We start from the raw sequence: 23615 nt of genomic DNA on the forward strand, positions 1-23615 counted from the left end.
GCTTCCTGTCTGTCTGAATTGATGAGGTGTTACACAGTTCCTACGTACCAAAGAAATAGGAGCTAGTAACCCTTCCTGCAATAGGCTCTCCTAGTGTTTGACCTTTATTTTTTCTATACGGGGCCCCTGCTGTGTGGTTTCCATGTCCAATGCCCACTGAGCAGGGGCTCTAAGAAGGTTTTTTTTTTTTTAAACCACTGGGTACCCCACTTACAACGCATATTTAGGCCAATTTCCTAGCTCAATTTCAGGCAAACTTCTGGAATTCTCCCGTCATGACAGCTAGGATTCATAGCACCTGCAATCCAAACAAGAACAATCTGTACCTTCCTTAAACTGCCAGTAGAGGGGCACTAAGGATATGAGCTTCCCCCTCTGAGAGGAAGATGCCTTGGAAGGAGATTCAGAGGGTATCAGATGCAGAGGATTCCCGTCCCACATCCCTTGTCCAACCGGACCAACCAGATTCAGTCCTTACTGAGAGTGGAAGTTTTCCCCAATAACAATTATTGCGATACTCTGTTGTATAGCCCAAGTACAAGCTTGTGCCACATCATCTTCACCAGTCTATTGTTACCAGCGCTAGCTAAAAAAGCTAGCATGGGTATGTCTATCATGCTACACTCACCCTTTCATTTTGCAGTGAGGACACATCCAAAAAAAACAGCACGAGGGAAAACTGCATCTCTCAAGGTTTAGTTTTTAAAGAAATAAAAGAACTATTTCTCTTCAGAAGCAAGAGCACAGGGGAAAGGGGAGAAAAACCTAAAGCTCCCCACAGAGAAAAGGTCCAAAAACCAAAGGAAAATGCCTATCTATTGCACAGAGATGTCAAAATATCTACTATATGTGATGAGTGTTTTTCATCTATAGATCTCAAAGCTCTTTACCAAGGAGATAAGTATCAATATCCTCAACTTTTCAAAGTGCTGTGGAAAGATCAAGTAATATATGTCCAAATATATAACATTTAACTAATAGCACTAATAATAGTCTTCCAGCGTTTGTTCCTTTTTGGGGTGGTTTTTTTTTTTTTTCACGTCTTACTTTGATAACTATGAAACATATGATATGTTGGGGAAGTTTTATTGTTTTTCCCCCCTAAAAGCACTGTCAGAAATGATTGACTTTATTCCAACAAAGTTTAAGGTGGCTTGTTAACCAGATTTATAATTGATATCAGATGAAATTTTAGGCCTATTACTTGATTCTGATGACTAAAAAGTGAATTAATCACTTTTCTATCTGAGGAAAAACAACATGTAACATATATTTGCTGGTTCCTGAGCTTTGAAGTACTCAAAACATCTGGACTGCTACACTATTTTTCTTCTTCTCTTCATGCGGATTTTCACTTCTATACATTATCAAACACAAAACTTTAGCCAAGGTTGCTGAATTTAATTAACAAAACACAGATAAGTTAAAATTAAAGGCTATCCTGAATTAAACTACTTAAACTTAACCCTCCCCTCTTCCCCCCCACAAATATGCACAAATTTTAAGGCAAGTAAGGATGAGGAAGAAGAGAGGGGAGAAGTTTATACAAAACATGGTTGGTATCCATTTTAAGCAGGAGCACAGAACGGTCCTACTTAGTTTATTGGATGGAGAAATCATTTCTATTCATAAAACACAAGGTTGTTAATTATAAATAGCGATGCACAGAGAAGATTCAAAAATAAAATACCACAGACTTAGAGATTTTTAAAGTACTGTACACACACTATTTAGTTATTTTTTTACCTTGACAAAATAACCAAGTGAAATGTAAAGAGAATTTCTGCAGCCTTATAACCAGCACATTCTGCCTTGCTTATAATCAAGCTAACTTTTGAAAATAGCAGCTCAGGATGTCACTGATTTCCAAAAACTGTATCAGATATATCTATTAAAATATTTATGATACTCTGAATATTTGTGCCATTCACATTTGTTGCCTGATCAGCTTTCCCAAAGCAGTTCTGCTTACATTTATCTTCCAGTAGTACAGTACAGATGACAAGATGAAACAATTATCAAAAATAGGACAAAACAGAACCCATAATATCCATTACCCATGCTTAAAAAGCTTTGATATCATAGCAAATTAGATTCAGCTGATAAAAAATTGCTCTTCACAAATGCATGTAGAGGCTGAACAAAATAATGGATATTGTTGAAATTAATTCCTGTCTTAAAAGAATAAAATATTAGGTTAGCAACAAAACCCTAGTTATTTTTGGCCTATGATAGAGCGTTCTTCACAGATAGGTTGAAAACTCAGCCACAATCATACTACAGTAGCCCTTGGCTACTTAATTTGATGAATATTGTACATTATTTCATTTTCAGGACATATTTTTAAAGTTTCACAGTCTTAAGAGCAGTCACAGGGTACAGTAACCAGTTTTAAAAACATAATATATGAATTTCACCTTTTATTCCATTATGTAAGATTATTTTGTAGAAACAATAAAAGTGGAAATAGTCTGTTGGTAATGAATATTTTTTAACATTCTTAAGGCGACATTACTTCTCCGGTGTTAAGTGTAAAGAAGTAGTTGGGATTTGTATAAAAATAGCAAATTCCTGAATGCATGAGACAGCAACAAAAAAGCTAAATCAAAATGTTTTACACTTTTACAAAATGAGATCTGTACCAGTGTTAGTCATGAACTATGGTCTGACATTGATGTTTCTAACATCATATCACTTTCATTCATTTCAATCTCAAAGGTTTCTTCTAATGGACGAGTAGTATCTGTAGTTTTCCTTTGATTTGATGTTTCTAGTGTCACAATACCACTTTCATCCAGCGTTTGTCTTTCTATATCAAATTCCCTGAAATCCCAGGGAGGTGAAATAATGTTCTTTAATGTCTTCATAGTGTGTACATCAAAGTCATAACATCTTAATTTGTCCTTAATTTCTGTTCCTAAAAAGAAACAACGTTATTAGTTACTGTCCAAGTGAACATCCCCAAGATTTCACATCTCATAAAATACTTAGTTTACCAGCAAATAATCATGCCACTTATACATCCACAGACCACTGACAAGAAAGTCTATAAGTGTTATGCTTTGTGCACTAGAACCGGTAGTAGGCAATCTCCTGTCCTAAAAAGACTCAAGGTATCCCAATATATTGAGTACAATTCAGCTTCACTTTTACAAGAAGACCTCTTTCTGTTAAACTATTTTCTGTCCAGTCGTTTAAGTCAGTTTTAACCATATATAGCTCAATTGTAGCCTTTAGTCAAATAACTGTATAGTACCTCAGAATGCATCAACGGACTGCAATAAGCCCTAACATTTAGAGGAAATGCACTTCCAATTGCTTTTCACACTGCCAAACCAATTTGTTGGAGTGACAACACAGACATTACTTCCTAATTGGCTTCAGCCTCATTAACATGCTTCACCGTGTACTAACTCTATTATTCACCATGGAGAAATGAACAAGTCCATTCAAACAGAAAAATATGTGCAACTAGGAAGCTGTGTGTGAAAAATTGCTTCCATACTGCATAAACATCTCAAACTTTGGTAGCATGGGTGGCTTCATTACCTCATATGGGATCATCTTCCGATTTTTAAAGTATTGATTTTGGGGGGGGAGGGGGGGTGAGAAGATTTATGTATCCCTACTGCTTCTACAGGGACAAGTGTGATATTCATTCACTACCACAAAGATGTATTAGCCAGATTAGCCAGAGATTCCCTACATAAATTTATCTGATGTATCATTTGTGAGCAACTCCTACGGATATTGCTCTTAAATATTGATCACCTCCCCAATCTTTAAATAAAAATTTCTTGTCACAGTTTAAAGAAACAGTCACTGTTTTGCTAATAAAAAGACATGCATTTTTCCTTTTTTTTTTATTCTTTGCTCTTTGCTATCTTCACACAATTACACTTTAGTAATTTTCAACCAAGAACTCTCCTCTGTCTTGTACTTACAAAAAAACTTGACAGTGGCTAGAAAACTGGTGTGCTTTGATCATCAGTTCAAATAGATTCCTGGTCAGTAGTGAGGAAAAAATTACCACCTAAAAGCTGCTTGGTGAAATGAGTCGGTAGCCTCAATCCTGTTCTTAGTGGACAGGACATTAAAAAAAACCATTATTATTGACACTCCTACTGAAAGACTGAAGTGTCCAAGGATTAAATGAGCAGGGAAACTAAACTCTCTCTCTTCATCCTTTAGAAATGGTCCCTTCCCAGTAAGCAGCAAGCAGTCTGAACACATTTTCCAGTCTTCTCTCCTTATCCCCCTCTGTATCTCCAATCACGAAGACCTCAAGTTTAAAGCAGTCTCTATCTTCTCCATATTCCACCTTTAAACACATTTCTTCCAGGAATCAGAATCACAGAAATGTAGGAATTGAAGAAACCTATATTGTTCAGTCCTCTGTACAGAGGCAGGACAAAGTATTATCTAGAGCATCCCTGACAGACGTTTGTGCAATATCTGTCATTTTTAAGAATGGGCTAGACAATCTCCTGAGGTAATTTGTTCCAGTGCTTAACTACACTTACAGTTAGGAAGTAAACAGTGAGATGGCAAAGGGGTAAAAAGTGAGGTGGCAAAGTTTGCAAACGATACTAAACTGCTCAAGATAGTTAAGACCAAAGCAGACTGTGAAGGACTTCAAAAAGATCGCTCAAAACTAAGTGATTGGGCAACAAAATGGCAAATGAAATTTAATGTGGATAAATGTAAAGTAATGCAATTAGGAAAAATAACCCCAACTATACATACAATATGATGGGGGCTAATTTAGCTACAACTAATCAGGAAAAAGACCTTGGAGTCATTGTGGATAGTTCTTTGAAGATGTACACGCAGTGTGCAGCGGCAGCCAAAAAAGCAAACAGGATGTTAGGAATCATTAAAAAAGGGATAGAGAATAAGACGGAGACTATCTTATTGCCCTTATATAAATCCATGGTACGCCCACATCTTGAATACTGCGTACAGATGTGGTGGTCTCATCTCAAAAAAGATATACTGGCATTAGAAAAGGTTCAGAGAAGGGCAACTAAAATGATTAGGGGTTTGGAATGGGTCCCATATGAAGAGAGATTAAAGAGGCTAGGAAAAGAGGAGACTAAGGGGGGATATTATAGAGATTTATAAAATCATGAGTGGTGTGGAGAAAATGAATAAGGAAAAGTTATTTACTTGTTCCCATAATATAAGAACTAGGGGCCACCAAATTAAATTAATGGGCAGCAGGTTTAAAACAAATAAAAGGAAGTTCTTCTTCACACAGCACACAGTCAACCTGTGAAACTCCTTGCCTGAGGACGTTGTGAAGGCTAGGACTATAAGAGGGTTTAAAAGAGAACTAGATAAATTCATGGAGGTTAAGTCTATTAATGGCTATTAGCCAGGAGGGGTAAGGAATGGTATCCCTAGCCTCTGTCAGAGGGTGGAGATGGATGGCAGGAGAGAGATCACTTGATCCTTACCTGTTAGGTTCACACCCTCTGGGGCACCTGGCATTGGCCACTGTCGGTAGACCGGATACTGGGCTGAATGGTCCTTTGGTCTGACCCAGTATGGCCATTCTTATGTTCTTAAGTTTTTCCTAAGGTCTAACCTAAATCTCTCATATTGCAATTTAAGCCCATTACTTCTTGTCCTGTCCTCAGTGGAAAAGGAGAACAATTTATCACCCTCCTCATTATAACAACCTTTTATGTACTTGAAGGCTTATGTCCTCTCTCAGTCTTCTCTTCTCCAGACTAAAGAAACCCAAATTTTTCAATCTTTCCTTGTAGGTCATGTTTTCTAGACTGTTAATCATTTTTGTTGCCCTCCTCTGGACTTTCTCCAATTTGTTCACATCTTTCCCAAGTGTGGCACCCGGAACCGGACACAGTATTCCAGCGGGGGCCTTATCAGTGCTGAGCAGACAGGAAGAATTACTGCTTGTGACTTGCTTACAATACTCCTGCTAAAACATCCCAGTATGATGTTTGCTTTTTTTGCAACAGTATTACATTGTCACCTCATATTTAGTTTGTGAGCCACTATAACCACTAGACACTTTTCTGCAGTACTCCTTCCCAGGCAGTCAGATCCCACTGTGTATGTGTGCAACTGATTATTCCTTCCTAAGTATAGTTCTTCGCATGTGTCTCTATTGAATTTCATCCTATTTATTTCAGACCATTACTCCAGTTTGTCAAGATCATTTTGAATTCTAATCCTCTCCTCCAAAGTGCTTGCAACTATTCCCAGCTTGATATCATCTACAAACATAAGTGTACTCTCTATGCCATTATTCAAATCATTTCTAAAGATCCTGAGTAGAACTGGACCCATGACAGATCCCTGCGGAACTCCACTCGATATTCCCTTCCAACTTGATTGTGAGCCACTGATAACTACTCTGATTACGTTTTTCAATCATTTGTGCCCCCAATTTATAATAGGTTCATCTAGGCTATATTTCTAGTTTATTTTTTGAGGTCACAAGAGACTGTATAAAAAGCCTTACCTAAAGTTGAGATACATCACATCTACTGCTTTCCCCATCCACAAGGCTTATTACCCTCTCAGAGAAGAATATTGGGTTGGTTTGACATGATTTGTTTTTGACAAACTCTTGTTGACTGTTACTGATCACCTTATTATCTTCTAGTTTCTTACAAACGGACTTGATTATTTGCTGCATTATCTTTCAGAGTACCAAACTTAAGCTGACTGGTCAATAAATTCCCTAGCTTGTCCTTATTCCCCTTTTTATAGATAGGTACAATATTTGCCCCTTTTCCAATTCTCAGATATATCTCCTGTTCTCCACAAGTTCTCAAAGATAATCGTTAATGGCTCAGAGATCTCTTCAGCCAGTTCCTTAAGTATTCTAGGATGGATTTAGTCAGGCCCTGTCAACTTAAGACAAATAACTTGTCTAAGTAATTCTTAACTTATTCTTTTCCTATTTTAGTATCAGATCCTACCTCATTTACACTGATGTTCACTATGTTAATCATCCAATCACTGCTAACTTTTTTGGTGAAAACTGAAACAAAAATGGTGCCCTGGCCTTTCTAATATTGTCCTTACATGCTTATGTGTGTGGGGGTGCTGGTGAGTTGTATTCTTCCTTTGTAATTTGACCTGGTTTCCACTTTTTGTATGACACTGAGTTCCAGGCCATTGAAGATAAAACGGTTACTCACATTCTCGTAATGGTTGTCCTTTGAGATATGGTGTTCATGTCCATTTCAATCGTGTGTGTGCGCACACGTGCACAGTAGCCGGAAGATTTTCCCATAGCAGCCTATTTCGAGTAGGCCTGGGCACCCCCTGGCATTGCGCCTTCCTGGTGCTCAAGACAGAGCCCTGCTGACCCGCCACCCCCTCAGTTCCTTCTTGCCAGCTACTCCAACAAAGGAGTAGGAGGGTAGGTATTGGAATGGACATGAACAACACATCTCGAAGAACAACATTTATGAGGTGAATAACCGTTTTTTCTTCGAGTGCTTGTTCATGTCCATTCCAATCAGGTGACTCACAAGCCCAAGTTCAGGAGGTGGGGTCGGAGTTGTCCACTTATTGGAGCACTGCTCTTCCAAAGGCCGCATTGTCTCTGGCCTGCTGGGTGATCTCATAGTGTGTGGTGAAAGTGTGAATGGAGGACAATGTTGCTGCGCTCCAGATTCCCTGGGTGAGACCCTGCACCTGGAATGCCGTTGAAGAGGCCTGGGCCTTGGTAGAGTGCTCAATCATCGAAGGAGAGGCTCCTTTGCCAGGCTGTAGCACTCACGGCTGTAGGACGTGATCCATGACTTGCGGCTTAGGATAGAATACTGGGAGGAAGATGTCCTGGTTAATGTGAAACTGGGAGACAGCCTTTGGGAGGAAGGCCGGGTGAAGCCTGAGCTGAACCTTGTCCTTACAGAACACTGTGTAAGGGGGCTCTAATGTCAGTGCCTTGAGCTCAGACAACCTCCTGGCTGAAGGTTATCGCTACCAGAAATGCTACCTTGTATGAGACATAGAGCAGGGAGCACGTCGCCGAAGATTCAAAGGGTGATCCCATGAGTCTGGAAAGGACCAAATTGAGGTCCCAAGCTTGGATAGGCTGTCGGACATGCGGGTACTTTTAAGGAAGCAGCTGACCCTAGGGTTAGCAAAGACCGAGCGGCCCTCTGCGCCTGGGTGGAAGGCAGAGATGTCGGCCACGTGAACCCTTATTGACGACATGGACAGCCCCTGCTGCTTGATATGGAGAAGATATTCTAATATAAATAGCACAGAAGTGAGCGTTGGGAATGAACAGTGCTGCGCTGACCAGATTGAAAATCTCTTCCACTTGGCAAGGTAAGTGGCTCTCGTGGAATGTTTCCTACTGCCAAGGAGGACTTGTCTAACCAGATCCGAGCAAGAAAACTCCATCAGGTTCAGCCATGGAGCTTCCACACCGTGAGGTGCAGCGACTCGAGGTTTGGGTGTTGGAGACGGCCATGATCCTGAGTTAGTAAGTCTGGGAAGAGTGGCAAGGTGACTGGAGGTTCCACGGACATTTCCAGGAGTGATGTGTACCAGTGCTGGTGGGGCCAGGCTGGAGCTATCAATATCACCAAAGCTTGTTCCCTCCGTATCTTGAAGAGCACCTTGTGAACAAGAGGGATAAGTGGAAATGCATATAGGAGATGGCCTCCCCAAGGGAGGAGGAATACATCCGCGATGGAGCCCGGGTTGTGATTCAGGAAGGAGCAAAACTGCTGGCACTTCCCGTTGTGTCGTGTGGCAAACAAGTCTATCTGGGGAAAGTCCCACTGATGGAAGATTGAGGTTGCCACATCCGGGCGAAGGGACCACTCGTGGCCGTGGAACAACCTGATGAGATATTCCACCAACTCGTTCTGTACTCCGGGGATGTATGATGCTTGCAGATGTACTGAGTGCTCTACACAGAAGTCCCACAACATGGGGGCTTCCTGGCACAGAGAGGATCATTCACCCCCGTTTGTTGATATAGAACATCGCCATGGTGTTGTCTGTCATAACTGATACACATCTCCCTCTCAAGTGGTCTCGGAAAGTCTGGCATGCAAGGCGTACCTCTCTCAGCTCTCCGACACTGATGTGGAAACTGAGTTCCGCCTGAGACCAGAGGCCTTGTGTTCTGAGTTCTCCCAAATGCACTCCCCAGCCCAGAGCTGATGCATCCATCACTAGCGAAAGGGGCTACTGAGGGCTGGCGAAGGGGACCCCTGCACATAGTATCTGTGCGTCGAGACACCACAGGAGGGAGCAGAGTATCATGTGAGGCAGGGTTATGATCCTGTCCAAGCTGTTCCGGACTGGCCGATACACTAACGCTAGCCACGATTGAAGAGGTTGAAGTCTGAGTCTGGCATGCTGTACTACGTAGGTAGAAGCTGCCATGTGTGCCAGGAGTTTCAGGCAATTACTTGCTGTGGTGGTGGGGAACTGCCTGAGACCTCGTATGATGTCGCAGAGGGACTGAAACCTTGCTTCCGGGAGGCATGCCCTGGATTGTGTTGAGTCCAGTACTGCCCCTATAAATTCTACCCTATGAACTGGGGACAGCGTTGATTTTCTCTCATTCAGAAGACGACCCAGTTTTTCGAACATCGCCAGTCCTCAAGGTACAGGAACACTTGTACCTGCCGTCTGTGCAGGAACACAGCCACGACTGCCATGCACTTGGTAAAAACATGAGGCGCCACTGACAGGCCAAACAGGAGGACTGTGAACTGGTAGTAGGTGTTGTTTACCACAAACCTGAGGTATTTTCTGTGGGACAGAGTTATTGCTATGTGAAAGTACGCGTCCTTGAAGTCGAGGGCAACATACCAGTCTCCTGGATCCAATGAAAGGATGATGGAGGCCAAGAGACCATGCAGAACTTGAGCTTCTTCACAAATTTGTTGAGTTCTCACAGGTCTAGTATGGGTCCGAGGCCGCCACTGGCTTTTGGTATTAGTAAATACCGAGGAAAAAAAGCCCTGCCCTTTTGCTCCTGAGGAACCTCTTCCACTGCTCCTAGCAAAAGGAGTGACCAGTATAAGGAGTAGCTTGTGAGAGGGGTCCCTGAAGAGGGATGGGGAAGGGAGGTGGAAGGGCGGGAGGGCACAGAGTTGGATGGAGTATCACCTCTCTACCGTGCGGAACACCCAGCGTTCCGAAGTGATATGGGACCATGCACAGTAGAAAGGGGAAGTCGAGAGGAAAAGGTAAGGTGGGGTAGATCCAGTTTTTTTTCTGGTGCGCCGTCCTCGACCGCACCTTCAAAAGGCCGGTTTGGGGCCAGAAGGTGGTTTGGGTTGGCCAGAGCCTTGGCCTGAAGACAAGTGCAGCCTCTTTCTGCCGTTCCTATTCCTCCCCCAGGAGCCGTCCTGATGGTTCTGTTGGTAGAACCGCAGAGGAGGTTGAGGCCTGAAAGACTTCCGCTGTGTGGCGGGAGTGTGCAGGCCCAAGGATTTGAGGGTGGCTCTAGAGTCTTTTAGGCTATATAGTCTTTTATCAGTCTTCTCCGAAAACAGAGTCACACCCTCAAAGGGGAGGTCCTGTATGGTCTGCTGGACCTCATACGGGAAACCAGAGACCTGGAGCCAGGAACCCCTTCTCATGGCCACCCCTGTAGCCATGACTCTCATGGCTGTGTCAGCACAGTCCAGTGCAACCTGGAGAGAAGCTCGGGAGATTAGCTTGCCCTCCTCAACCAAGGCTGAAAACTCCGCATGGGAGTGTAGGGGGAGCAGCTCCGCAAATTTTGCCATTGAAGTAGAGGTATTAAAAGAGTACAGACTGACAACGGCCTGTTGATTGGAAATACGGAGCTGCAATCCACCCATGGAATAGACCTTTCCCCCGAAAAGGTCGCATTTTTTTTAGCCTCCCTGTTTTTCGGGGAGGGGCCTTGAAAACAGTGTGCTGGTTAGCAGTGTCCACAAAAAGGGAATCAGGTTGCGGATGGGAATAAAGATGTTCATAACCATTAGAGGGCACAAAATATCACAGTTCATTGCGCTTGGCGGTGGGTGGCAATGAGGCTGGGGTCAGCCACAGGGTTTTGTTGGTATCTGGGATAGTTTTTATGAGTGGTGGGGCAATACGGGAAGGTCCAGAGGGTACGAGGCTATCCACCATGGGATTGGAGTCCTCTACTATCTCCTCAGTCTTGATGCCCAGACCCTGGGCAACCTGGCGCAGCAACTACTGCAACACCCAATTGTTCTCGAGCGCTGGGGCTACAGCGGTATCAGCCAGTGCCTCATCCGGCGATTAGGAGGAGGAAGCCCCAAATAATGGCAGTGTTGGGAGCTTGGGGACCAAGTGGGTTCCCTCTTTGGAGGTGTTGATGCCAGAGGGTGCCGTGGAGAAGGAGAGCACCAGGACATCATCGCCAGCTTCCTTCTTCATTTGCACCTGGGGTTGCGGTGGTGCAGACGGGGCTGGAGCCACCTGTGTGCTAGTGGGCGAGAAAAGCACCTTGAGACGCAGCAAGTCTTAAGCTGCCTCGAAATTCTCCAGTGTTGAGGGAAGTTGCTTGGCAGTTGCTGGCCAGTAGGATCCAGCGATCGCAGTGGTCCTGGACTCAACTACCTCGCCTGGGCAGGAGTTGACGCGGCCCTGCCCAGGGACCTGGTGCTGTGGCCCAACTGGGGTCTCACAGCCATTGGCTCCTTAGACTTAGCCGGGGGGAAACGCTCCCTCTCTGCTGCTGCTTCTTCTGAGGCACTAGCGACTGAGACCGGTGCCTGGTTGATTAGCCATGGGAGGAGCCATGCCGGTGCTGAGCGTCTTGGGAGGAGTCCTTTTTCGGCACTGGATTCCAGGATGACAGTGCTAGGGCACTGCGCGCCGACGAGGACGTGCTGGGTGCAGGGTCCCCCAACCCAAGGTCTGAGTGGGGGCAAAAAGCTGACTCCATTAGGAGAACCTTATGTCGCCGTTCCCTTTCTTTAATAGTTCTGGGACGGAACTTGCAGCATGGCACCTTAGACAAGTGTGTGTGTGGGGGGGTCACTCTTTGGCATGCGCTTAGCGCAGACCTCACAGGTTTTTAAACCCAGGGACCGCAGCATACCCCAGTTCCAGGGAGTCAGAAAAGGTGCAGGGGCAAACCCCCAACTAACTAACTACTATACAACTAACTAGAGAGAACTCTACACAAAAAATGGAGATAAAGGCACTTGCTGGGCAAGGGCTATGGGATGTTCCAGCTAACCGTCACTGGTGGTAAGAAGGAACTGAGGGGGTGGCAGGTCGGCAGGGCTCTATATCGAGCACCATGAAGGCACAACTCCAGGGGGCACCCATGCCGACCCAATGGAGGCTGCTATGGGAAAAATCTTCCGGCTACCGTGCATGTGCACACACCTGATTGGAATGGACATGTACAAGCACTCGAAGAAGAACTTCTGGTTAAGCCAAGGTGGTCCCTTATCATACTTCCTATCTTTTCTATGCATTAGTATAGTTTGCTCTTGTGCCCTTAATAATGTGTCTTTAAAAAGCTGCCAAGTCTCCTGAACTCTTTTTTACATTAGACTTCCTTCCTTCCTACTTTGTCCATACTTGTCTCTTTACCTGAATCATCCTGTGTTTTGTCTTTGACTTCAAGCATTTTGTATGGTGACATGTATATTGGGGGTGCTATGAATGATTATTAAAAATAGATGCTAAAATAAACTGCCCTAGAAGCCATTATTTATGGTCTCAATAACTAGTTTCTCCAGACAGTGCCAAGATTCAACCAGTTAATATTGGAGTATACATCTCCTCCATGATGGAATAGTTTTTAATGTCCTCCATGTGAAGAAAAAGCTTGTCCCAGATTTATATTTTTTCCTTTCTGATCTTAACATAAGACTCTTCCCACTGAATTTAATTAACTCTCTCTAGATTCAGTAGCTAACAACTTTTTTTTCTGATGGGTTTCTATTGTACATGTAACATTAGAAGATCTTTTATGTGATACACATTAAAAAGTTTTGTTTCCTATTCATAATTTTACTACATATAGCGACAAATGATATACTTACCAATGTAAGCTTCAGAATCACCAATATACATTTCTATGCAATGTCCAAGCATGGTGACTGAAAATGTGTCATCCCTCCTAAGACCAAGGGCCTGTAAAAAACAGAGTACAGAATATTCAATAGGAGAAACAGATATTTGCAACATCATTGCATCATAATAATGTCATACAGTTTTTTCTCTTCATTTTTATGTTTACTTTAGTTGCTGCTGCAGATTGTTATGATAGAAGAACACAGTCTTCACTATAAAATGAGGCTACCCTTCCAACAAACGAATAAAAAATACTGCTACTTCTTTAAATGACAAAAAGTTAAGATTGCAGAGCCATTGGCCATTATCTTTCAAAACTCATGATCGGGGGAGGTCCTGGACGATTGGAAAAAGGCAAATATAGTGCACAACTTTGAAAAAGGGAAGAAGGAGAATCCGGGGAACTACAGACTGGTCAGCCTCCCCTCAGTCCCCAGAAAAATCATGGAGCAGGTCCTCAAGGAATTCACTTTGAAGCATTTGGAGGAGAGGAAGGTGATCAGAAACAGCCAACATGGATTCATCAAGGCCAAGTCATGCCTGACCAACCTGATTGCCTTCTATGATGAGATAACTGGCTCTGTGGATAAGCGGTGGATGTGATATACCTTGACTTTAGCAAAGCTTTTGATACAGTCTCCCACAGCAGTCTTGCCAGCGAGTTAAAAAAGTATGGATTGGATGAATGGACTATAAGGTGGATAGAAAGCTGGCTAGATTGTGAGGCTCAAGGGGTAGTGATCAACAGCTCGATGTCTAGGTGGCAGCAGGTATCAACTGGAGTGCCCCAGGGGTTGGTCCTGGGGCTGGTTTTGTTCAACATCTGGATGATGGGATGGATTGCACCCTCAGCAAGGTCGTGGATGACACTAAGCTTGGTGGAGAGGTAGATATACTGGAGGGTAGGGATAGGGTCCAGAGTGACCTAGACAAATTGGGCTAAAAGAAATCTGATGAGGTTCAACAAGGACAAGTGCAGAGTCCTGCACTTAGGACAGAAGAATCCTATGCACTGCTACAGGCCGGGGACCGACTGGCTAAGTGGCAGTTCTGCAGAAATGGACCTGGGGATTACATGGACAAGAAACTGGATATGAGTCAACAGTGTGCCCTTGTTGCCAAGAAGGCTAACAGCATATTGGGCTGCATTAGTAGGAGCACTGCCAGCAGATCAAGGGAAGTGATTATTCCCTTCTATTCAGCACTGGTGAGGCCACATCTGGAGTCCAGTTTTGGGCCCCCCCACTACAGAAAGGACATGGACAAATTGGAGAGAGTCCAGCGGAGGGCAACGAAAATGATTAAGGGGCTGGGACACATGACTTATGAGGAGAGGCTGAGGGAACAAGGTTTATTTAATCTGCAGAAAAGAAGAGTGAGGGGGGGGATTTGATAGCAGCCTTCAACTACCTGAAGGGGAATTCCAAAGAAAATGGAGCTCGGCTGTTCTCAGTGATGGCAGACGACAGAACAAGGAGTAATAGTCTCAAGTTGCAGTGGGGGAGGTCTAGGTTGGATATTACAAAAAACTATTTCACCAGGAGGGTGGTGAAGCCCTGGAATGGGTTAGCTAGAGAGCTGGTGAATCTCCATCCTTAGAGGTTTTTAAGGCCCGGCTTAAAAAAGCCCTGGCTATGATGATTTAGTTGGGGTTGGTCCTGCTTTGAGCAGGGGGTTGGACTGGATGACCTCCTGAAGACTCTTCTAACTCTAATCTTCTATGATTCTATGATTAACAAAACCAAAACTAGGTACACTAAACCCACCTTTGTTCCAGTACTAAAATTTGTCCACCAAACAGCAGTGCAACCTTTCCTCCTCCATGAAGGAAGATGAATTAATAAAAAATAATACTTACAGCTTCTACACTAAGAATCTTTGAGCAAGTTTATTGTTTGTGTTTGTACAGCTAAATTGGAATATATAGACTCAAACTAAAAATTATATTAATATGAGTTGAAGCTGAGTTTCATTTAGGGGTAAAAAGCATTGCAGGAATGTTATCCCCAAACCAAGCATTACAAAAACTCAGAAAATTCAGTGTTAAGGTGTGGAACCCTTACACCCAAAAAACCTTCATTCTGCCCTGCAGTGATATTATATTATAATCATATAATTATGTTTACGGTACTTTAGTGTTTGTGGTCACAGACTAGATTAGACTGATTTTTAAATACACTAGTTTTTCGTATTTTTTTCCCTTCTCAGTGTCACTACAGGGAAGAGGTAGCTAATTTAGAACCTAATTTATTGAAATATAAACTGTACGATATTTCAATGAATTCTAACTATCTGGTAAATCTGAAGAGTCAATGTCGTTCACTTATTAGGATAATCTGGGACACAGAAAGGACTGACACATACTATGTTTCTTAAGGGATCCTTTTAAAATTATTTTAATTTAATTAACAGGTTTTACTTGTAAATGCTCAGAACGTTTATTCAATATTCAAAAGAGTAAGTGCTGTAAGTTTGGGAAGGATACATTGTACTTTTCACACATAAGGCAATGAATTTGTTTTAAGTACGCAAATAAAATATAATCCTACTTATGCAGCTGTGACCAGCACCTCTCTCATTCATACCATATACATACCGTATGAAAATAGTCAATTGCACTTTCAAAATTGCCCATTAGACTGTGTATGTATCCAATGGCAGAGTATGTGGAAGCATTCTGAGGAATCAATACTAGGGCCTGACGATGGTATTCTAATGCTTCTTCATATTTCCTGTTAAGTTTAAATATAGAGTGCATATTAGTAAGTTCTACAATGCAAGTACTGTCATTGTACTATGTTTGTACTGTGACTAGCACATGAGACCTACCCTTACTAAGGGCTTTAGGTGACTCCGCAATATAAATGTTAAATAATAAGTTATTGCTTCATACTTGCAAGATGAAAGAATGGACTAAACCTTCATGACATAATCACAATCTTATTACACAGTAATTCAGAAAGAGAAGGTTACTTACCTTGTGCAGTAACTGAGGTTTTTGAGATGGGTGTCCCTGTGGGTGCTCCACTTTAAGTGTCTTGGCGCCCTGCGCTTGTAATCGGAGATTTGTAGTAGCAGTGCCCGGTTGGCTGCACACGTGCCGCAGCTGTCTTGCGCCGCTCCGAGCGGTTACCTAGCAGTGCACAGCCAACCGTCCCCCAGTTCCTTCTCTACCCCAGAGGATCGTCATGAAACGCCGAAGTAGAGGGGAGGAAGGGGGGTAGTGGAGAACCCACAGGGACAACCATCTCGAAGAACCTCAGTTACTGCACAAGGTGAGTAACCTCATCGTCTTCTTTTTCTTTGAGGAGTGCCCCTGTGGGTGCTCCACTTTAGGGGACTGTTGAGCAATGCCCCTCAGTGGAGTGGAGGGGCTTTGGAGTTGGTTCATTGAGGTGGATAACACTGTGAGTCCAAACTGAGCACCTGCTCCTGACTGTTGTTCTAGAGCAGGGGTCTCCAAACTTTATGAGACGAGGACCATATTAGATTTTTGAAGGGGCTTTGCAGGCCAAAGCAGCTATGAAAGAAATTAAATATATGCAAATACATGCAAAATAGTTAAAAAACAACACTATTCTACTGTGTCAGTGTTGCATTAAATTCTAAATCAGGTATAAAAGTTAATTGATGCAGGTACTGTGAAATCACACAATATTCGTCAATACATTAAAATCATTTCACATTTGTTTTTATTTTATTTCTAAAAACTCACACATTTGTATCATACAAATACTGTTAGGTTCTATTAGTGATGTAGTTAAAATTTAACCATTATGAAATTGTTAATTTACATCTTCTTTACTCCATTTATCTGAGATGTAATTAAGCATCTGGCTTGTATTTTTACTCCTAAGGCAGGGGTCCGTGCCTGCTCGGCTGCAGCAATGACTCTCCCCTAAGTTGACTCCCCTTTTGGGGGTGGACACTGGCTCCCAGAGGCACTCACCTCTCTGCACAGCTCAGCTGAGCTACCCCCGCCCCCACCGACCCGAGCTGCTGCCGGCAGCCCCTCCCCCTGCCTGCAGCCTGCCTATTTGCTTCTCCCTGTACCTGCTTTGCTGAATCAACGACTCTCCCCTAAGTTGGCTCCCCTTTTGGGGGCGGCCACTGGCTCCCCGAGGCACTCACCCCTCTGCACAGCTCAGCTGTGCTGCTGCCCCGTGTGAGCTGCTGCCAGCGGCCCCTCCCCCTGCCTACTCGGCTGCCTACTCAGCTGTTCGCTTCTCCCCTGTTGGTTGGAGGGCCGGACAAATGGAAGCCCCGGGCCGCAGTTTGGAGACCCCTGTTCTAGAGCATAGTGTTTAGTGAAAGTATGGGTAGACGCCCAGGTAGCTGCTTTGCAAATGTCAGTAATAGGTACTGTGACACTGCATCCCATATTCTTCATAGATATATTATTATGGTATGATTACGGCATAACTATGATGTATTTTAATACAAGATAGGTCATGTGAGATCATTGTAAAGGTTATGATTTACTGAATATGATTATCTTATTTGTATGCATGTATCATTTTGGTATCTGAAGTTAGGAATATTGTCTATATATCTATTACAAATGTAGAGGGTGAATTTCATGAGCTTACGCTGTACCAATCTCTGTGCGGCGCAAGGTGGTATAATTTTGGGTTTACCTGCCAGGGGTGTGTGTGCTCTTGAGCAGCTGGACAGTTCCTTAGCTGTAGTCTCCCTATGCAGAGCTGATCACAGCAGCCTGTAAGTTCTGCAGCTGGGTGTGTCCCTACATGTGTGTATGCTGGTGAGAGAGCAAGCTTGGAGAGCGTGGCAATTTATCACAGCAACACAGTGTGAGAGGGAGCCCAGGGTGGTGGGTCAGGGGGGCTCAGTGGTACCACAGTTCCAGGTGGCACCCCAGGGGGAACCCATCACAGGTACATTATTGAGAAAGGCCATAGATGTTGATAATGCTCTGATGAGGTGTGTGCGGAGGAGAGCATTGCCCAGGGAGTGGTGTCCCAATCCGTCCCGAGAGCAATATTGTGGGCACTTGATGTTCTGAGCTGTTGCAAATAGGTCTATAGTGGGGAACCCCCATAGCTCAAATATGGCTTTGAGAATTCTGGGATCCATCTTCCACTCGTGTGTTTGTGAGAAGTCTCTGCTTAGGTGGTTGGTTGTTGTGTTCTGACATCCCGGCAAATAGGATGCCGAAATCTCTATGTTGTTGTTGATCCACCAATTCCAGAGGTGTATTGCCTCTGAACATAGTGAGTATGATCATGCTCCCCCTTGGCTATTTATATAGAACATGCATGCAATATTGTCCATAAGGATCTTGATGGCATTGTTCTTGATTAAAGGGAGAAAGAGCTCGCATACGTTTCGGACTGCCCTTAGCTCCAGTAAGTTTATGTGCAAGTTGGACTCTGCTGAAGACCAGTGGCCCTGGACCATATTGTCGCATAAATGTGCCCCCCAACCAACTAAAGAGGCATCTATCGTGATTGTCATGGCTGGAACTTTTTATTGGAAAGGGATTCCTGAGCAGATGTTCTGTGGTTGTGTCCACCATGTTAGCGAGTCTTTTACCCTGCAGGGCATCATGAGGCATCAGTTGAGAGAATGTCTGTGGGGTATAAAGACTGTTCGAAGCCAGGCCTGTAAGAAACTCATGTGGAGCCTGCAATATTTTATAACAAACGTTGTTGCCAACATGTGCCCCAACTGTTGTAAACACATTCTGGAAGACATTTGTGGGCTGTCCATCACTGTTGAAATTAGGTTGACTAGAGTGAGGAAGCGTTACTGGGTTAACATTGCTGTTGCTGTGAGACAGTCGAGGTAGGCTCCTATAAATTCCAACTGTTGGACAGGGACCAACGTGGACTTTTGTACATTTATCTGTAACTCGAAGTCCATGAACAGGGTTATTGTGGTATGCGTGGCGTTTATCACTCCTTGTGGCATTGGTGCCCTTAGGAGGCAATCGTCTAAGTATGGAAAAATCATCACTCCCTGTCTGCGGAGGTGAGTTGCAATGACTGCGAGAATCTTGGAAAAAACTCTTGGGGCAGTTGACAGGCCAAAGGGTAGCACTCTGTATTGTAAATGCGGATTCCCTAGAGTGAATCTTAGGAATTTTCTGTGTGCCAGGTGAATGGTAATATGAAAATAAGCGTCCTGGAAGTTGAGGGCTGAGAGCCAATCTCCTTTCTCTACTGCCAGAATTATTGTGGATATAGTCACCGTTTTGAAACTGCGTTCTCACAAATGTATTGACTTTTCATAAATCCAGGATGGGTCTCCACCTGCCATTCTTTTTCTGAGTAAGAAAATAATGGGAATAAACCTCTGCCCCTGTGTTGAGATAGTGTGGATTCCACGACACCTAATTGTACAAGGTGGTTTATTTCCTGTTGTAACAGGTGCTTGTGAGAGAGTTCCCTGCAGAGGGACGGGGGAAGGGAGTGAGTAGGTGGGCTAGAAATAAAGGGGATGGAGTAGCCCTTCTGGATAATCTCCAGAACCCATTTGTCTGTTGTCTGACAGTTCCAGACTGTCACCATATTACCCAACGGTCTCTGAATGGGCTGGGGGATCAGATCTGGTTCAAGAATCAGAGTGTGAATGTCTCGTGCCCTCGACCACACCTTCAAAATGATTGTCTGAAGGTGGATGGTTGAGATGTCCAAGGCTGAACTTAATTCTGCCGACATCTGGTCTGTCTTTGTTTACATCTTGGTCATACTGTCTTTGGGGCTGAGAGTATGGAGCAGCCCGAAATCTCTGGTTGTAAAACCTGCCTTGTTTCTTTTTGTTTGCAGATACACAGATGCCCAGGGTTTTTAAAGTCACCCGGGAGTCCTTTAAGGTATGTAGAGACATATTGGTTTTGTCTGCAAACAATTTTTGACCCTCAAAGGGTAAGTCCTCCATGGTGGCTTGGACCAACTTGGGGAACCCAGAGAGGTGGAGCCAGGATGTCCAGTGCATGACCATGGATGTAGCGATGGACTGTGCTGCCATGTCTGCAGATTCAAGAAAGGCCTGTAGGGCCGTCCTGGCGATGAGACACCCCTCCGAGATGTTTGCCTTATAGCATTTTCTTTTGTCATTGGGTAAACTTTCAATAAATTACAAAATTTTGGGAAAGAGATTGTGTGTGTACTTTGCCAGTAGGGCTGAATAATTGGCTATGCGGAAGTAGTGTGTGGCAGAGGAGTAGGCTTTCTATCCGAAGAGGTCTAGCCTTTTCTGGTCCTTATCATATGGGGTCATTCTGGACTAGTGTTGTTTTCCCCCTTGGATTTACCGCATCAACCACCAGCGAGTTTGGTGCAGGGTGGATGACTAGAAACTCAGCCCCTTTCACTGGCACATAATATTTATTGTCAGACCTCTTATAGGAGGGAGGGGCTGTGGCGGGTGTGTGCCAGATTATTTTTGCAGGGTCCATAATGGCATCATTAATTGGCAGTGCTATCTTTGCTATTGGGGATGCCTGGAGTATGTCTATGCGCTTGTGTTGGGTCTCTTGTAGCTCAGCTAACGAAATGTCCAGAGATTCAGCTACACTTTTGAAGAGGTCTTGAAAAGATTTGACATCATCCCCCATAGTGTGTGAGGGGGAGTGGCATCATCATTTCATCCTGTGATGAAGATGATATGTGGGTGGGCAGCAGGGTGTCACCTTCAGGTGTGTCATCAGGGTCCTCTATCTCTTCCTCTTGTGTCTCTGAGGGTGTTGGGACAGTTGGTGAAAGGGACAGAGTTGTTTTGGACCTCGGTGGGTTAAGGGGCCTGAGGTTCTGGGCCCTATACATTGCCCATGGATCCCAGTATGGCCAGTTGGGTGGGAAGGGTATAGGTGGCGGTGCCCATGGTTGACCATATTAGCCCCGCATGTCTGTAGATGTTTGGTGCTGAGAGGGTCCAGGTTTAGGGGAGGAGTAACGAAGAGTGTATATTACTGCCTCATCCTCTTCTTCCTCATCACTGGAGAAGGGAGGGTCTGATCCACAGGGAGTGGTTACCAGGCTTGGTCCCGGTCTCGCTGGGGTACCATCGGTACTGAGTAGGGGAATTCCAGGTGTTGAGGCCACTATCAGGTCTGCGTGCCTCATGAATTGCTGTGGAACCATAAGGCTCGGTGTCAGGGACGGCATCATGAACTGACCAGGAATTAGGGTCAAAGCTGTTAGTGCCGATGACTTGGAGATGTGCTGGATAGGTACGTATCAGATGGTGACACTGTACTGCTTGGTGCCGAGGTTTTCTTGGGCTCTGTAGGTGCCAACCTGGGAGGTTTGGCTTTACTGCATGCACCTCCATTAGAGCTTTCCCACATAGGGTCTTTAGCTCCTCAGGACATTTCAGTACGGATGTTCACAGTGCCTCACGGTCTGGTGCTCTTGGGGCCATTGGTACCAGGGTAGATTTTTCATTTGGAGATCGCTTTCTTTTAGGTGATTCTCATTGTGGGGATGAGTCTGACCGCTTTTTGGTAGCCTTTCTAGGAGCAGGCTCCTTAGCGGCCGTTGTTGAAGTAGATCCCCTGTTGGACGCTGCCGCTGGCGACCAGGAGGTGTCCTGGATTCGGGATTGGAGGCTGGTCTGAGGGATTTCTCCATCATCAGGAGCTTTAACTGGAGATCCCTAGCCTTCCTTGTCCTGGCAGCCAATTTTCTGCAATGTGGACACTTTTCGGTAACGTGTGCCTCGCTGAAGCAGCTAACACATGGTGCGTGTTCGTCAGAGATCGGTATGGAAAGTCTGCAGGTCAGGCAGCATTTAAAGCCAGGTGAGCCGGGAATGCCTGAGACAGCAATTCCTTTGGAGAAAGAACAGGAATAACCCCATTTTTCTTTCTTTTTTTCTTTAATCAATAGCCGAGTACCCACCAGAGAGGCGGGGGTAAAGGGAGAAATATATATATATAAATAAACTAAAATATAAAATATAAGATATAAAGGGCAAAAGGGTAGGGTAGCTAACTATGACTAAGCTAACACTATCGGGAACAACTGCAAACTATTAAGCTCTCAAAAGTAAGAGAGGGCACTGCTGTAGCTCCAACTCAAGCCAAAGGCAGTAGAGAAGGAACTGGGGGATGGTTGGCTGCGCTCCGCTATGTAACCACTTGGAGCGGCACAAGATGGCTACTACAAATCTCTGATTACAAGAGCAGGGCGCCAAGACACCTAAAGTGGAGCACCCACAGTGACACTCCTTGAAGAACCACCACATTTTCCCCTTATACAGCATATCCCTTCACATTTAAGATTTAAAAAAATTGAAGTGTATGAAAAATCTTCATGAAAAGAGTACTCTCTGTTTAGATTTAAATCCTGTGTGTGGAAAGAACATCTTACTACTTATTAAAGATAAGCTTAATTTAAAGTTGCCACATATGCATATTTGTAGCCATCCGCAAAGGCATGGGGGTGGATACAAGATGCAGTAGCTTCCTGCAGCCACCTCCCATTGAAGAGGATCCTATCTTATGTGGCAAACTACTATAGAGGTTTAATGTTGCTTGAGGCAGCATTATCTCCCTCCCCACTTGGATACAGCTACATTAGAGATGTGAATGGCAGTGTAACTGAGCCAATCATGCTGCCACTGTTGCTTGGGGTGGGAGAGGAATTGGAAAGCTTAAGGAAGATAAGAATTTTCTGTAGATTGTCTGACATTGTTGGGGTTGTGGCAGGCATTTTATGGAAATCTTCAGGTGCTGCACAGAAAATACTATTTCTGCTATCTCCACTTTGCTTCTAATTCTGCCTTCCATAGCATTTATCAAATTAGATATTTTGATGTTATGGGGAATATGAGGATTTTCAAGATATTTTAAAACCTTCAAATGAAACAAGATATAAGCAATTCGTTACTTTGCTTCTGAACATTTTAGGTATATCCCATAATTCCCTTCAAATACCAGACAGCTTTTCCTGAAATTAAAATCATCCATGAATCAAATTACACCTCTACGTCGATATAACGCTGTCCTTGGGAGCCAAAAATTCTTACCGCGTTATAGGTGAAACCGCGTTATATTGAATTTGCTTTGATCCACCGGAGTGCGCCACCCCGTTTTACCGCGTTATATCCGAATTCGTGTTATATTGGGTCGCGTTATATCGAGGTAGCGGTGTATGTATTGCAATCATTCATTCAGAACCCAAGAAACATACAAAAGCACACGTGCTTACAGCTGGATGTCATTACTACAAGAATCTCAAGCTACTATAATTAAAACACAGATATCACAAATCTCAGAGGACTGTTAGATAGCATTTTCTCTATTCAGAAAAGTTACATCTGTTTTCATGGTTAACTCTGATTTCTATTATATAAACCTGTATTAAATAGCAACATGTAAAGCTGTCAGAAATGCTAGAGAATTAACAATTAAATATAAAATTTGTTTGCTGTGTAACCAAGCCTTCCACACTATACGAGCATGTAGCATTCTAGCATGTAGCATTTCACTGTAGTCTGTCAACTTAATTTTGAATTAAAATGTTTTTTTGCATTAAAAATGTTTTACAGTATTTAGAAAAATGTCTTAAACACATGGACTCATGAACAAAGAATACAGT

At 43.8% G+C, this 23615-nt stretch overlaps 1 protein-coding gene across 1 annotated transcript in view; it reads right to left on the reverse strand.

Moving 5' to 3' along the window:
- Window positions 1-1562: 1562 nt before the first annotated feature.
- CDC16 (cell division cycle 16) overlaps window positions 1563-23615 on the reverse strand; it is a 63055-nt gene continuing 41002 nt past the window's right edge. Inside the window, exons 16-18 of the mRNA XM_054010906.1 lie at window positions 15647-15782; window positions 13020-13110; window positions 1563-2917 (exon numbers count right to left, since the gene is read on the reverse strand). Of these exons, the coding sequence (XP_053866881.1) occupies window positions 2652-2917; window positions 13020-13110; window positions 15647-15782 (493 nt within the window). The 3' untranslated portion in view covers window positions 1563-2651. The remainder of the gene's footprint in view (window positions 2918-13019; window positions 13111-15646; window positions 15783-23615) is intronic.

The sequence above is a fragment of the Malaclemys terrapin genome, chromosome 1 (assembly GCF_027887155.1).
Source record: "Malaclemys terrapin pileata isolate rMalTer1 chromosome 1, rMalTer1.hap1, whole genome shotgun sequence".
Lineage (NCBI taxonomy): Eukaryota > Metazoa > Chordata > Testudines > Emydidae > Malaclemys > Malaclemys terrapin.